At 40.4% G+C, this 16,988-nt stretch overlaps 1 protein-coding gene across 1 annotated transcript in view; it reads right to left on the bottom strand.

Moving 5' to 3' along the window:
- Positions 1-16,988, bottom strand: part of RSBN1L (round spermatid basic protein 1 like) — a 101,102-nt gene that overhangs the window by 40,997 nt on the left and 43,117 nt on the right. The window contains exon 2 of the mRNA XM_021936132.2: positions 6,897-7,013. Within this exon, the coding sequence (XP_021791824.2) occupies positions 6,897-7,013 (117 nt within the window). The remainder of the gene's footprint in view (positions 1-6,896; positions 7,014-16,988) is intronic.

Raw genomic sequence — 16,988 nt, 5'->3', positions numbered from 1 at the left:
TGTTGCGTTGTTGTTGTTTGAGACAGGGTCTCACTCTGTCGCCCAGCCTGCAGTGCAGTGGTGCAATCTCGGCTCACTGCAACTTCCGCCGCCTCCCGGGTTCAAGCGATTCTCCTGCCTCAGCCAATCAAATAGCTAGAATTACAGGCATGCAACACCACGCCCGGCTAATTCTGTATTTTTAGTAGAGATGAGGTTTCACCATGTTGGCCAGGTTGGTCTCAAACTCCTAACTTCAAATGATCTGCCTGCCTTGGCCTCCCAAAATGCTGGGATTACAGGCGTGAGCCACCACGCCTGGCCTAAACAATATAGACTTGCTGAACCCTTGTTTTCCTTCTGGGAGTCTGGAATTTTAGTTTGTGGAAGGCAGATGGTGCCTATATGACCAATGTACAAAGAAAACCCTGGACACTAAGTTTTTAATGAGCTTCTCTGGCAGACAACATTTAACATATGTTGTCACAATTCACCACTGCAAGAATTAAGCACATCATGTGTGACAACATTGGGAAAGGACTCTTAAGAAACTTGTGCCTAATTTCTTCCAGACATTGCAACATGTGCTATTTTTCTTTGTTGATTTTATTTTGTATCCTTTCCCTGTGTGTCCCTGTGTGTGTATATTTTTTTAAAGATGGGTTCTTGCCATGTATGTGTGTGTGCCTCTGTGTGTGTGTATACATACATACATACAGACAGACAGACAGACAGACAGACAGATATTTTAAGATGGGTTCTTGCTACGTTGCCCAGGCTGGTCTCGTACTCCTGGGCTCAAGCAATCCTCCTGCCCTAGCTCCCCAAAATGCTGGGATAAGAGGTGTGAGCTACCATGCCTGCCCTCTTTCACTATAATAAATCATAGCCATAAGTACAACTATATGCTGAGTCCTCTGAGTCCTTTCAGCAAATCACAGGCCCTAGGAGTAGCCTTGGGAACCCCCAGTGGACACAGGCAAAATGCATTCTTTACATGAAACCACACTGGGGTATTAGCATTCACTAGATAGATTTAAGAGTTTTATATAATCTCTCACTCATTTCCTATCTCTACATATGAAATGCAGTAGATATGTACGTGGAAAATTTTAAAATAAGGAAAAAGGCCATTTTAAATACCAGTTTGCTTCTCCTACACGAAATAGTATTTAAAGTCCATGTTAAATCTTTTTTTTTTTTTTTTTGAGACGGAGTCTTGCTCTGTCACCCAGGTTGGAGTGCAGTGGCACCATCTTGGCTCACTGCAAGCTCTGCCTCCTGGGTTCACGCCATTCTCCTGCCTCAGCCTCCTGAGTAGCTGGGACTACAGGCACCTGCCACCACGCCCAGCTAAGTTTTTGTATTTTTAGTAGAGACAGGGTTTCACCTTGTTAGCCATGATGGTCTCGATCTCCTGACCTCATGATCCACCCGCCTGGGCCTCCCGACGTGTTGGGATTACAGGCGTGAGCCACCACGCCCAGTCTAAATCTATAATCCTTTAACAGAACCCAATAAAGGATCCTGACAGGTACCTATAACAGAAAGAACAGAATTGCTATCCAACTAATCTGGCCCTTCAAAAAGTGTAAGATTAGAAGTAAAATGGTGGCCAGGCGCAGTGGCTCATGCTTGTAATCTCAGCACTTTGGGAGGCTGAGGCAAGTGGATTGTTTGAGGTCAGGAGTTCGAGACCAGCCTGGCCAACATGGTGAAACCCCATCTCTACTACAAATACAAAAATTAGCCAGGTGCGGTGGCACGTGCCTGTAGTCCCAGCTACTCGGTAGGCTGAGGCAGGAAAAGCGTTTGAACCAGGAAGCAGATGTTGCAGGGAGCCCAGACTGTGCCACCGCACTCCAGTCTGGGTATCACAGTGAAATTCCATCTCAAAAAAAAAAAAGAAAAGAAAAATGTTGATGGGAGACCCTCCCAAAAGCCACAGACAAATGCACATAGCAGACCACACACACAAAGCACACAGATACACACATGTATAGAGTCAGAGTCAGAGAGAAAGTGCCAGACTGGGAGTGAGGGAATCAGAAACAGAGATGCAGATATACCTACAGCCAGAGAGAGACAATCACAGAGGCAGAAAGAAGAGCACACAGAAACAAAGACAGCACGTGTTGTTAATGGCTAATTATGAAAAGAAAAATTAAGAAAAAACTTTTAAAATCACAAATCCATTGGCTTAATTCTACCACTAACTTTCGTATGCTTTTTGTATTAATAAAGTGAAAAACGAAAGTAATTCAGAAAAATTTATAAAATTTATATCTATCTTTCTCTCTCCCCCGCCCCATTATTATATATAGGAAAAAAGTACTAACTGGCTTAGTTATTTTCAACTTTTGGCCTCTGGAGAATGAATCTGCTTTTTATGCACTGCAATGGCTGTCACTCTTCCAGCCACGAGTTACCTTCCTGTGACCTTTAGTACACTACCAATCACCTTGGACACTGGCTTCTTTTAACCCCCATTCTAACTGCTCACAAGCAAACTTATTTAAAATGCTATAATAATAAACATTTACTCTAAAAAATACTATAATCATAACACATGTTCTCACACTTTATCATTAATAAACAACATAAAAATGCCTGGGACACACTGGATACAATCAGAAAAAGCAGTTGGTGAATTTTAGTATAACATGAGACCCACTAAATAAGCTTTGTTTCAAACTTATTTGTTCCTTTAAACTATTTTGAAAAGAGCAAATAATCCAACTTTCTTAGCAAATAAACCTTTATAAGGTTTTTGCATTAATAAAAAACTTTTTATCATGCATATAATTTTATATATATTTCTAGTAAAAAAAACTTGACAGGACAGGTGTGGTGGCTCACAACTGTAATCCCAACACTTTGGGAGGCCGAGGCAGGCGGGTTGCCTGACCTCAGGAGTTTGTGACCAGCCTGGGCAACATGGTGAAACCCTGTCTCTACTAAAATACAAAAAATCAGCCCCGGGTGTGGCGGCGTGCGGCTGTAATCCCAGCTACTCGGGAGGCTGAGACAAGAAAATTGCTTGAACCCAGGAAGCAGAGGTTGCAGTGAGCTGAGACCACACCACTGCACAAAAAAAAGACACCTTTTTTTTTTTTTTTTTTTTTGAGAACGAGTCTCACTCTGTCACGCAGGCTGGAGTACAGTGGCACAATCTCGGCTGCAGCCTCTGCCTCCTGGGTTCAAGCAATTCTCCTGCTTCAGCCTCGAGAATAGCTAGGATTACAGACAAGCACCACCACACCCGGCTAATTTTTGTATTTTTAGTAGAGATGGCATTTTACCAGGTTGGCCAAGCTGGTCTCAAACTCCTAGCCTCAAGTGGTCCACCCGCCTTGGCCTCCCAAAGTGCTGGGATTACAGGCGTGAACCACCGCGCCCAGCCTACCTGACACAATTTTTAAGAAAAACCTGGGCCGGCGCGGTGGCTCAAGCCTGTAATCCCAGCACTTTGGGAGGCCGAGACGGGTGGATCACGAGGTCAGGAGATCGAGACCATCCTGGCTAACACGGTGAAACCCCATCTCTACTAAAAAATACAAAAAACTAGCCGGGCGAGGTGGCGGGCGCCTGTAGTCCCAGCTACTCGGGAGGCTGAGGCAGGAGAATGGCGTGAACCCGGGAGGCGGAGCTTGCAGTGAGCCGAGATCCGGCCACTGCACTCCAGCCTGGGCGACAGAGCAAGACTCCGTCTCAAAAAAAAAAAAAGAAAAACCTGGAGGAAATGAACTGGTGTGATATACTTAGCATCTATTTTAGATTTTCAAATGCCATCATCCATCAATACCTGTGTATACCATAGCTTGCAACATTATCATTAACAGAAGAAAAAAATTACAAGGATAGAATAAAAGTTGGAGGCCACAAGGAAAAAAGTGGCACACAGTAGTAGATGAAAGTATATTTTCCCTCAGCAAACTAAATGATTTGTTGTTCCAAGTCACCACCAACAAAAGATGCCTTTCCCCACCACCGCCACAGGCTCACTTGGGAAATGGCCCCACACACTAAGCAAATTCTTTCTCGTAGATAGTAACAACAGATAACACTCAGTGCTTTCAATGGGACAAGCACTGTTTTCCCAAAGAATTATGTGTTTATTCACTTAATTATCTATATACTACACACTGAGGAGAGGAGATAGTTTGGTTTTGTTTTTTTTGTTTGTTTGTTTTGAGACGGAGTCTCTCTCTGTTGCCCAGGTTGGAGTGCAGTGGCACCATCTCGGCTCACCGCAACCTCGGCCTCCTGGGTTCAAGCAATTTTCATGCCTCAGCCTCCCGAGTTGCTGGGATTACAGGCACCCACCGTAATTTTTTGTATTTTTTTAGTAGAGATGGGGTTTCGCCAAGTTGGCCAGGCTGGTCTTGAACTCTTGACCTCAGGTGATCCACCCGCCTCGGCATCCCAAAATGCTGGGATTACAGGCTTGAGACACTGCGCCCAGCCGGTTTTGTTGCTTTTCAATCACAAGGTTAATCTCTCACACATACTCACAAGAAAGATTTCATAACTATTTACTACTCAGTAGTATCTGTGAGACAGATACTATACTTGGCACTTTCCTCATATTTTCCCTCATTTAATCTTGGTAACACTGTAAGGCAGTAATTAAATTACTACTTACCTCCATTGTGAATACATTTTCCCTAAATTTTTCCATGGACATCCCAGAAGTCACAAATTAATTTTCACATCTATCTCATTCTTCTACATTATTCATCACCAGTTTCAGTTTAACTTGGTTCAAAATATCACCTAAATTTTCGTCTACTTCAAAGTTAATATTGTATATTTCTTTTTTTTTTTTTTTTTTTTTTTTACGGGGTCTCGCGCTGTGTTTCCCCCGCGCTGGATTGTTGTGGGGCAATCTCGTCCCTCTGCAAGCTCCGCCTCCCAGGTTCAGGCCATTCTCCTGCCTCAGCCTCCGAGTAGCTGGGACTACAGGCGCCTGCCACCACGCCCGGCTAGTTTTTTGTATTTTTAGTAGAGACAGGGTTTCACCATGTTAGCCAGGATGGTCTCGATCTCCTGACCTCGTGATCCGCCCGCCTCGGCCTCCCAAAGTGCTGGGATTACAGGCTTGAGCCACCGCGCCCGGCCGCCTGTATATTTCTTTTTCAAAAAAAATCTCAATTTTTAGGCTGTTTTAAATTTTATTTCCATGTGTAATCTCTAGATTCACATAATTCACATTATGTTAGGAATCCAGTATTCAATCAAGAACATATGAGGCTTTTATAAAGTATTTCTAAAACAGATTCCTTCTCAAGTAACAGAATTTACAGCATGATATTTTCAAATGAATAAGAAAACTACTATCTGATTAAATCAGAAAAAATAGCTATTGGACTAAATCAAGGGTGAAGTTAAGTAAACTTGACTTTTCCTTTTCGTTTTTTTTTTTTTTTTTGAGACTGTATCTCGCTCTATCACCCAGGCTGGAGTACAGTGATGTGATCTAAGCTCACTGCAACCTCTGTCTCCCAGGTTCAGGTGATTCTCATGCCTCAGCCTCCCAAGTAGCTGGGATTACAGATGCCCACCACCATGCCCCACTAATTTTTTATTTTTAGTAGAGACGGGATTTCACCATGTCAGCCAGGCTGGTCTGGAACTCCTGACCTCAAGTGATCCACCCACCTTAGCCTCCCAAAGTGCTGGGATTACAGGCATGAGCACCCAGCCTTAAGTAGACTTTTCAAGCATTCATCACTGGCTGCTATACTGAACTAGTGTGGTTATATTCCATTCCTGCCTCAAAGGCTTACAATCTAATTAGACAAAACAGATAGAATACACTGGCAAAAGAAACAGAACAAAGGATCATGAGCATTAACTAAGTAGCCATCAACTTAAGCTCTGACATATTTCTTCAAGGTTGAAAGAATATCATGGAAAACAAAGTTCTGATATGTTGATAATAGACAACGAATATCTGAAAACATGACAAAGAATGCAATGAAAATACGGAATCTAATACTCTTTATCTTAAATAATATAAACTACCAGTTATTTTGCTACATATGCAGTGCTGTGGTCTTTTCCCCTCTAAGCAAATATAAAGCCCTATGAACAATTAAATTAAATATGAAGTTAATTAAGGTCAACATGTTCTGATCATCAACTACCAACATGATAGCACTAGTGAATTTGCTAGATAGTGAATTCGCTAGTTGTCTAGCAACCAAATGCCACTGATTCTTACCTTGACATCTGAGTGAATTTAAGACTACCCTTACGTCTATTCTACCATAAATTCTCTCTTTACAAGCTCAGCCTTATTGACAGGAATTGTAGTATACTTATTACCCAACCACCTACCCCCCAAATTCTTCTCTCCACCCTACCCTCATATATAAATAGCAAATGAATGCAACTATAACAGAGAAAAAAAAGAATAAAACAAGGATATTCTTAAACATATAAGAAACATACTGCTTCTGATTTAGCTCAGAGTAAAATGTTCCCTCTAAATCCTAGACTATGGTATGGTGATTACAGTCAATTATTTTTAAGATCACTTCCTTCACCATCCCTATCATACTAAAACTTGCTTCGGCAATTTTTGTTGATTTCTTCCTTTTAGATTATCTAAATATAAGTAAGACTAGTAATGCAAACATAGGATTAACTTATTTTAAAATAATTTAAGAAATTAAGTTTAATGAAGCTTAACCTTTACAACTTTTTAATGGCTCACTAAATAAATATACTATAAGACATGTTACCATACAGATTAGAACTCTCCATTGTTACATTTACTTTTCATTTCCTCATCATTGTTTATTCTCCACAAAATTCAGCACCAAGTAACATTTCTTATTTTGTTCACTTAGCCAACAGAAGATACTGAACAGCAAAATAAAGTAGAACTAAAATCATTGAATAAAACTTACTTTTCAGCAAAATCTTTACTTCTCCATTCTCTTTCTTGATCTCATTCATTACTTTATGTTTCTTTTTCTCTCTCTCTTTTTCTTTGTCTCTCTCTTTAATTTTGTCCTTGATTTTATCTGGAAGACAAAACGGAAGAAATATTTAAAATGAAAAAATTACAATTTTATTTATCTGCACAAACTATAGGTAAATTTCTGGAATTACAATACATAAAGAAAATCAGAATGAGGAACAAATATGTGTTTTCTTTTTCCTCTCAGGTTTTGGGGAATATTTCTAAATTTCCTTTTTTTACTGAATATGAAACATATAGTGTCAAAATTTATCATTATACATTTTATTCTAAGTATTCTTCACCTACTTCATGTCAACCAAAATATTAAATTTATTTCATATCACTTAACTAACTTTAGCTGAAGCAAAAGCTACAGTGGAAAAGTGCTAGTGTTGAAATTGAGCATCTATGGATTAGCAACATAAGAGAAAAATTACTTGATCTCAGTTTCCTAATCTGTAAAATAGTAGCTGATACCTTCCTCACATGGTTAATATAAGGATTAAATGAAAAAAGATGTAAAATGACTATGTAGAGCCGAGCACATATAAGACTACATGTTGGTTCCCTTACCCTTGGCTCCTTTTAAAAATAGTATGACTCAATCTGACTATGTGGTGATACTATGATATTTAAATAAAGGGCATAATAACTCTAGGGATCATTCATTTGCACTCTAAAACTTCAAACAAAATATTTGATATCCTATTAAATTCTTCTTTGTTTAAATGACTTCCTTTGCACCCAGCAAAAGGCAAAATATAGAGAAGGATATAAAGCTTTGCCCTCAAAAATCTTATTATTGATTACAAAACCATGATGGAAATACACAAGATGTGAAATATCCCAGAACATAGTAGAGATTATAGAGTATATATACATACTGCATAATCCCTTAAAAATCACTCCTTACGGCCAGGCGCGGTGGCTCAAGCCTGTAATCCCAGCACTTTGGGAGGCCGAGACGGGCGGATCATGAGGTCAGGAGATCGAGACCATCCTGGCTAATACGGTGAAACCCCGTCTCTACTAAAAAATACAAAAAACTAGCCGGGCGAGGTGGCGGGCGCCTGTAGTCCCAGTTACTTGGGAGGCTGAGGCAGGAGAATGGTGTAAACCCGGGAGGCGAAGCTTGCAGTGAGCTGAGATCCAGCCACTGAACTCCAGCCCGGGCGACAGAGCGAGACTCCGTCTCAAAAAAAAAAAAAAAAAAATCACTCCTTACTTTCCTTTCTATAAATACCACCATAACCCAAGTCCTAATCATGTAATGATTACATTACTGTCTATATAAGCACTGTCCTGATCTAGACAGTAATCTAAATCTGAATCGAAAAACAATTTTATTAATTTTAATAATGTATTTTGCTTAACCCAACAGGTCCAAAACATTATAATTTCAACACCGAACTGATATTTTTAAATTATGAGATATTTTACATTTTTTCTTAAGATTTCAAAATCTAACGTATATTTTACATTTATGACACATCTCAATTTGAAACTAGTCCCACTTTAAGTGCTGAAGAGTCACATAAAACTAGTGGCTACCACACTGAATAGCACAGGTCTACACTACTTAAATAAATTCTCAAAAAATTAAATCCATGTGATTAATAAACATTTTTAAACTTCACTCATTAATATACAAATTAAGACATTATTTTCACCTATAAAACTGACAACTTTTTTTTTTTTTTAATTGATAACACTCCAAGCATATGAGAGTACAGCAAACAGGAATTCACTGACTCGACAAATACGTAGTCTGAGTATAAAAAAAAGGTTAGGGATACAGGGGTGAATAAACTAGATAAACTCCCTATCTGTCCACATATAACTTAACTTCTGGAATAGATTAAAGTGTTTCCACACTTCTGATTGGTTTGCTACTCTTACTTTCTGATGTTAAAGTCCTTGAAATCCTGTCATAGGCTGCTGTCTAGCTATAAAATGTTACTCCAGGTCAGGTACAGTGGCTCACGTCTATAATCCCAGCACTTTGGGAAGCCAAGGTGGGCGGATCACCCGAGGTCAGGAGTTCAAGACAAGACTGCCCAACGTGACAAAACCCCGTCTCTACTAAAAATATAAAAATTAGCCATGCGTGGTGGTGCATGCCTATAATCCCAGCTACTTAGGAGCATGAAGCAGGAGAATCGCTTGAACCAGGGAGGCGGAGGTTGCAGTGAGCCAAGATCGCGCCACTGCACTCCAGCCTGGGTGGCAGAGTGAGACTCTATATCGGGGGGAAAAAAAAAGTTACTCCAAGTATCTGGAGCTTAGACACATTATATTAGATAATATTTCCTAAGTAAACTTTTAACAAGATGAACTATTTATATATCACTTAAAATTACAACTGAAAAAAGTCACCTAAAATGTCTCCACATTTCTTTTTCTAATCATTTATGTTAATCTTATCAACTTAGAAGTAGTATTTTAATAACTATTAAACTTTATTAAAGTATAATATTAATGTAATAAAATGGAGATACTTGTGAAACAGCAACACAGAATCCTTCTGTGTTCCCTTCCAGTCTTTACATAACACCCCTAAAGGTACTCACGATCCTGACTTGTAATCATACAGGTTAAAATAACTATGAACTTTTTTTTTATTTTTTTGAGACAAAGTCTTGCTCTGCAGCCTAGGCTGGACTGCAGTGGCACGATCTGAGCTTACTGCAACCTCCACCTCCCAGGTTCAAGCAATTCTCCTGCCTCAGGCACCAAGTAACTGGGATTGCAGGCGCACACCACCGTGCTTGGCTAATTTTTGTATTTTTAGTGGAGAGGCAGTTTCGCCATGTTGGCCAGGCTGGTCTCGAACTCCTAACCTCAAGTGATCTGCATGCCTCGGCATCCCAAAACGCTGGGATTACAAGCGTGAGACACCACACGTAGCCAACAACGAACTGTAAACTTTCAATAGCATACATTCACAATATAAGCCTACCACAATCACAAGACATATTTTTCAGAATGAAATCAAACTAGCTTCTAGGGAAATTGTACTAGCTTCTAGCGAAATTGTAGCTTCTAGGGAAACTATTGTACACTATGACTCAATTATTTTTAAACTTTAGAAATATACATACATTCCAAAAAGAAACTGAAAGATAACCCGTTATTAAAAGCCATTATTTAAAATTATTTAATTACCTCATCTCTACTAAATTATTATAATTAATTATTTAATTAATTATTTAATTACCCCATCTCTACTAAAAATATAAAAAATTAGCTGGGCATGCTGGCGGGTGCCTTTAATCCCAGCTACTTGGGAGCCTGAGGCAGGAGAATCGCTGGAACCCAGGTGGCAGAGGTTGCAGTGAGCCAAGATGGTGCCACTGCACTCCAGCCTGGGCAACAGAGTGAGACTCCATTTCAAAAAAAATGAAAAAGAAAAAGCCACTTCTAGATCTTTACATACAGAAGTGATTATGATGGAAAACAGTGCCCTGGCAACACTGTTTACTACAATACATTACTCCTAACAAGACTAGAATTCTTATTCAGTTTTTATTCATTTCTTTCTGTGACCAAGAATTTGTATGGTTTTATCCTTCACAGTCTAATCTCAGACTTGGGAAACATTCGTAACTGACCTTATCATCATAATTCTCAGAATAAAAGTAAGAACTCTGCCACCATAAAAGCAAGAAACTATCTGTTTGAAAAGTCAAACTAAATATAAGGGTTACACATTTTATTTAAAAATAAAAAGAGGAATCATGACAATGTCTTACGGGCGAAAGAATACACAAACAGATCAATGGAACAAAACAGCGAGTCCAGAAATACATCCACTTAAATACAAGCAATTTATCTTTGACAAAGGAGCAAAGGCTATATAATGGAGATATAATGAAGATAAAAGTCTTTTCAACAAACAGTACTGGAACAACTGGGAGAGGTGGTATGTGCTAGAAAATAACACAGAAGAAAATCTAGATGACCAGGGATTCTGGGTTTTTAGATTCAGCACCAAAGGCACAATAGATTAAAAAAAGAATTGATAAGCTGGATTTCATTAAAATTAAAATTTTCTGTTCTGCAAAAGACACAGTCAAGAGACTAAAAAGAAGCCACAGACTATAAGAAAATACTTGGTAAAGATGAATCTGATAAAGGGTTATTATCCAAAAAAAGATAACTCTTAAAACTCAATAAGAAGAAAACAAACTATTAAAAATGGACCAGGCCGGGCACAATAGCTCAAGCCTGTAATACCAGCACTTTGGAAGGCTGAGGCAGGCGGATTGCTAGAGCCCAGGAGTTTAAGACCAGCTTGGGCAACATGATGAAACCCCGTCTCTACTAAAAGTACAAAAATTAACTGGGCGCGGTGATGCATGCCTGTAGCCCCAGCTACACGGGAGGCTGAGGTGGGAGGTTTAGGTGAGAGGGTGAGGTGGTAGGATCACTTGAGTCCAGGAGGCAGAGGTTGCAGGGAGCCAAGATCGTGCCACTGCACTTAAGCCTAGATGAACAAGTGAGACCCTGTCTCAAAAAAAAAAAAAAAAAGACCAAAGACCTTAACAGACACCTCGCCAAAGAAGATATACAGATAGCAAATAAGCATATGACAAGATGTGCCACTCCTCATGTCATCAGGAAAACACAAATAAAAACAACGAGATACCACTACACACCTATTAGAATGACCAAAATCCAGAACATTGACAACACCAAATGCTGACAAAAATACAGAGCAACAGGAACTCTCATCTGCTGCTGGTGGGAATGTAAAATGGTACAGCCACTCTGGAAGGCTGTTTAGCAGTTTATTACAAAACTAAATATATTCTTATCATATGTTCCAGCAATCACAGGCTTTGGTATTTATGTAAAGGAGCTGAAAACTTATGTCTACACAAAAATCTGTACCACAATATTTACAGCAGGTTTACTCATAACTGGCAAAACTTGGGAGCAAGCATAATGTACTTTAGGTAGCACATTCAGACAATGGAATATTCTTCAGCACTAAAAAGAAGTGAGCTATCAAGCCATGCAAAGACATGGAGGAAATGTAAATACATACTAAGTAAAAGAAGCGGTGTGAAAAGGCTACATAATGTATGCTTCTAACCATATGACATTCTGGAAAAGGCAAAACTATGGAGACTTTAAATAAAAAGATCAGTGGTTGCCAGGGTATAGAGGGGAGGAGGGATGAATACAGGCAGAACACAGAGGATTTTTAGGACATTTAAAATATTCCGTACTTTATTATGGTGGATACATGTCATTACACGTTTGTCCAAACCCATGAAAATTTACACCACCAAGAGTGACTCCTAATGTACACGATAGACTTTGGGTGGTAATGATGTGTTAATGTAGGTTCATCAGTTGTAACAAATGTACCACTCTGGTAGGGGATGTTAATAATGGGGAAGGCCGAGGCAGGCAGATCACGAGGTCAGGAGATCGAGACCATCCTGGCTAACACATTGAAACCCGGTCTCTACTAAAAATACAAAAAATTAGCCAGGCATGGTGGTGGGTGCCTGTAGTCCCAGCTACTTGGGAGGCTAAGGCAGGAGAATGGCATGAATCCGGGAGGCGGAGCTTGCAGTGATCCGAGATCGTGCCACTGCACTCCAGCCCGGGCGACAGAGCAAGACTCCGTATCAAAAAAATAAATAAATAAATAAAAAATAATGGGGAAGGCTATGCATGTGTTGGGGGAGAGGGTATATGAGAAGTCTGTACCTTCTGCTCAATTTTGCTATGAACCTAAAGCTGCTCTAAACATGAGGTCAACTTTTTAAGGCATAAATAAGTAAATACAAAGGGGAGTGGGGGGAACAGATGCAAACAGACCTATGATATAGTTTAAACCCAAACGGCCAAAGGAATCTAAGAATGGAAGAAAGAAGAAGGAATACATGACTAAGTTACTATCAACCCAGAACAAAAAGGAAATTATATATGTGGAAAAATGAACATGGGCTAAACACATACCTTTTAAACACATATAAAGTATGTGTTTAGCCCACACATAAAGGTTAAGATATAAAAAGAAACTCATTAAAATAATTTTGTTTGTTTTTTTGAGACAGGGTCTTCCTCTGTCACACGGGCTGGAGTGCAGTGGCATGACCACAGCTCACTGCAGCCTTGACTTCCCAGGCTCAAGCGATCCTCCTACCTAAGCCCCTCAAGTAGCTGGGACAACAGGTGCACGCCATCACACCCAGCTAATTTTTTAATTTTTTGTAGAGACAGGGTCTCACTGTGTTGCCCAGGCTGGTCTCAAACTCCTGTGCTCAAGCTCTCCACCTACCTCAGACTCCCAAAGTGCTGAGATTATAGCAGTGAGCCACTGTGCCCAGCCTAAAATAATTTTAAACAAAACATAAATGGGATCTTCAGAAATACGGTGAACTTACGATTTAGCAGTATAAGCCATATACGCTTCAGTGTAATATGTATCTCATTCACCCAATACACTTCTATTAAGCATGTATGGATTTAGGAAATAAAGATGAATAATAATACTGCACTAAGAATCTTACAGTCAACAAATGCCAGTTGATTCTTATTGTAACTACCACTTTGGAACATCAGTTATTAGCAACAAAATAATCTCATCTGGTTTCAATAAAATTCACTAGTCTCTATTATTATTAAAGTCGTGAGGGCTCCCAAGGTGTCAGTAGTGGACACTGCCTTCACTTCTGTTCTGACCTTGCAGCTATAGGGTCCCCAGAAACCTTGAAGAAATCCCTGTTTACCACCTCCTTCCAACTGCAGCCATACAGACCTCAAAATTAGGGCAGAAAAATCAGATTAAAGAAAGCTAGTAACTCTTACATGGAATGAATAAAAAGAATTCCACACACAAAAACACCACAATGGAAGCTGCAGACAGAGAGAAAACTATAAAAGAAGTGAAAGGAAAAAGCAGACCACATTTAAAACAGCAAAGGCCTACTGACTTCTCAACAGCCACAAGCCAGCAGAATATTTTCAATATGCTAAAAAAATAAAATAAAATAAGTGGCACTATCAAAATGGCAGAGCAGAAGCCATCTGGCTTCACTCTTCCCCCAAAGAAAACCAAAAGCAAATATCCAGGATCAAGACTATCGCTAGCAATATCCCAGAACTCAAACCTGAGGTGCAGATGATCCCCAGGGCCACAGGGAAATTTAAAACTCCAAATAGATGGTAAGAGAAACCAACTTCTGTGATTCCCCTCCCCAGACCTGCAAGGCACCCCATGGAAAAATCCCCCAAGACTCAAAGTTTTACATTAGAAAACGTAAGAATGAGGCAGACAGCCAGCTTCTTTATCATCTTGGGTTCTCCTGCAGGAAAACCATTCCTGCCTTAATCCACAAGAAGCATTGCAAGTGCCTGTAGGGAGAAAAAGCCCTGATGGCAGCTGGAGACAGTCCAGGAAACTCTGCAGTTTATCTCAGCCAAAAAATTAGGCCAAATCAGGGTGGCTGTTGAGCAGCACCACACCACAGGAGGCAAGCTCCATGGGTCTTCTGGGCATGAACCTGCAGCCAGCCCTCCCACACGGCGGGAGTATCCTTTGTAGGATCAACTCCCACCCCCTGCCAGCCGCGCCTCCACCCCGTCATTGGGGATAGGCAGTCCTCTGAACATTTGCCCCAAATAGGCGAACTTGGGCTTACTGCGACATCTAGTGCTGAAAAGGAGGCAGCAATATGGAATTAAGGGGATTCGACAGGCAACCGCACAAAACCACTAAGCAAATAAACTCTGTAAGGACCAAAACAAGCCAGACGCCAGACACTGAAGACCAGAATACATAAATAATCCTTCAATGCAAAGCCACAGACATAAGACCGCAAGACACAACAGCAAACAGGCAGCCATCACCTCCCCAAAGCAAGGAGCCAGTGACCAACCCTAACAAAACAGCGACATGTGAGCTCTCAGATCAAAACTTCAAAATAGCAGTTTCAAGGAAACTCAGACAACTCCAAGATAACATAGATAAGCAATTTAGGAATTTATCAGAGAAATTTAACAATGAAAAAAAAAAGAAATCCTGGAACTGGGAAATGCATTTGCTGCAATGAAAAATGCACTACAGGCTCTCAACAGTAGAAAGAATAAAGCAGAAGAAAGAATCAGTGAACTTAAAGACTAATTATTTGAAAATACACAGAAGAGAAAAAAGAATAAAAAGGAGCAAAGCATGACTACAAGATATAGCGAATAACCTCAAAACAAACATAAGAGTAGTTTCAAGGAGTGGAGAAAGACGGGGCAGTAAACTTGTTTTAAAAAATAATCCTTTTCAATTGTGTTTGCAGCCACCGCCACACCACTGTCTCTCTCTAAGGCCGGCACCCCCTCTAGCTCACTGAGCTCCAGCCTAAGGAGAAGGTGGGTAAGTAAGGAGCCTAAGGAGGTGGGTAAGTAAGGAGCCTAAGGAGAAGGTGGGTAAGTAAGGAGCCTAAGGAGAAGGTGGGTAAGTAAGTACCATAGTTCCTACAAAGCTGACTGCCCATAAATTGACCAGTGTGGTAAAGCAGCCAGGAGGTCGCTCACAAGAGTGTGCCCTCTACTGGAAGGGTAAAGACACATCATCATCACAGGCCTGGTATTACGTGAAATTACACGTTACCCGAAGTCCACCGAACAACTGATTCACAAACTTCCCTTCCGGCGTCTAGTGCAACAGATTGCTCAGGGCTTTAAAACACATCTGCGCTTCCAGAGCACAGTTACTGGTGCTTTGCAGGAGGCAAGTGAGGCTTAACTGGTTGGCCTTTTTTGAAGACACCTACCTGTGTGCTATCCATGCAAAACATGTAACAATTATGCCAAAAGGACAGGCGCGGTGGCTCACGCCTGTAATCCCAGCACTTTGGAAGGCTAAGGCGGGCAGATCATATGAGGTCAGGAGTTCGAGACCAGCCTGGTGAACATGGTGAAACCCCGTTTCTCTAAAAATACAAAAAATTAGCCAGGCATAGTGGCACGTGCCTGTAATCCCAGCTACTCAGGAGGCTGAGGCAGAAGAATCGCTTGAACCTGGAAGGTGGAGGTTACAGTGAGCTGCGATCACGCCACCGCACTGCAGCGTGGGCAACAAGAGCAAAACTCCATCTCAAAAGAAAGAAAAAAAAAACCAATTATGCCAAAAGACATCCAGCTAGCACACCACTAATACGTGGATGTATTATCCTTTTTCACACTGCTATAAAGAACTACCTGAGATAGAAAAAAAGTTTAATTGACTCACAGTTCTACATGGCTTGAAAGGCCTCAGGAAACCCACTATCGTGGCAGCACGATAGTGCTGGAGAAGCAAGCACTTTCTTCACAAGATGGTAGGAGAGACAGAGTGAGGGGGGAACTGCCAGACACTTTTAAACCAGCAGATCTCGTGAGAACTCACTCACTATCATAAGAACAGCATGGAGGAAAACTGCTGCCATGATCCAATCACCTCCCACCAGGTCCCTCCCTCAACAGGTGTGGATTACAATTCAAGATGAGATTTGTGTAGGGATACAGAGCCAAACCATATTGGTGGGGAATATGCTCAAGAATCCAGTATGATGGCAAACATTTCATTCTCCCACGAGAAAAAAATTATCTTCTTCCCATTACTGGTAGTTCTGAACGTTAGATTTTTTTCCCCACCATGGGGTCAAAAGGTGCCTAAGTATGTGATTGTGAATGGAAAAACAGGTGACAGAAATCAGGTAATGGCAGTTTTTCCATGTTCATTTGTGTGTGAATTTTTAATATAAATGCAGGGATGTAAAGCATTAATGCAAGTCAAAATGTTTCAGTGAACGAGTTTCAGCAGTTCAACTTTATAATTATAAAGAAACCTGTTAAATTTTTTCTGAAAAAAATAAATAAAACATAATCCCAGAAAACCTTCCAAACCTGGAGAAAGATATGTGTCCAGACACAGGAAGGTCAGAGATCACCAAACATATTCCACCAAAATAAGACTACCCCAAGGCATGTCAAATTATCAGAGAAAAAGGACGAACATAGGATTTTACAAAGCAGTAAGTGA

This window comes from Papio anubis, chromosome 4 (genome assembly GCF_008728515.1).
Source record: "Papio anubis isolate 15944 chromosome 4, Panubis1.0, whole genome shotgun sequence".
NCBI lineage: Eukaryota > Metazoa > Chordata > Mammalia > Primates > Cercopithecidae > Papio > Papio anubis.
This window is presented reverse-complemented; position numbering and strand designations above follow the sequence as displayed.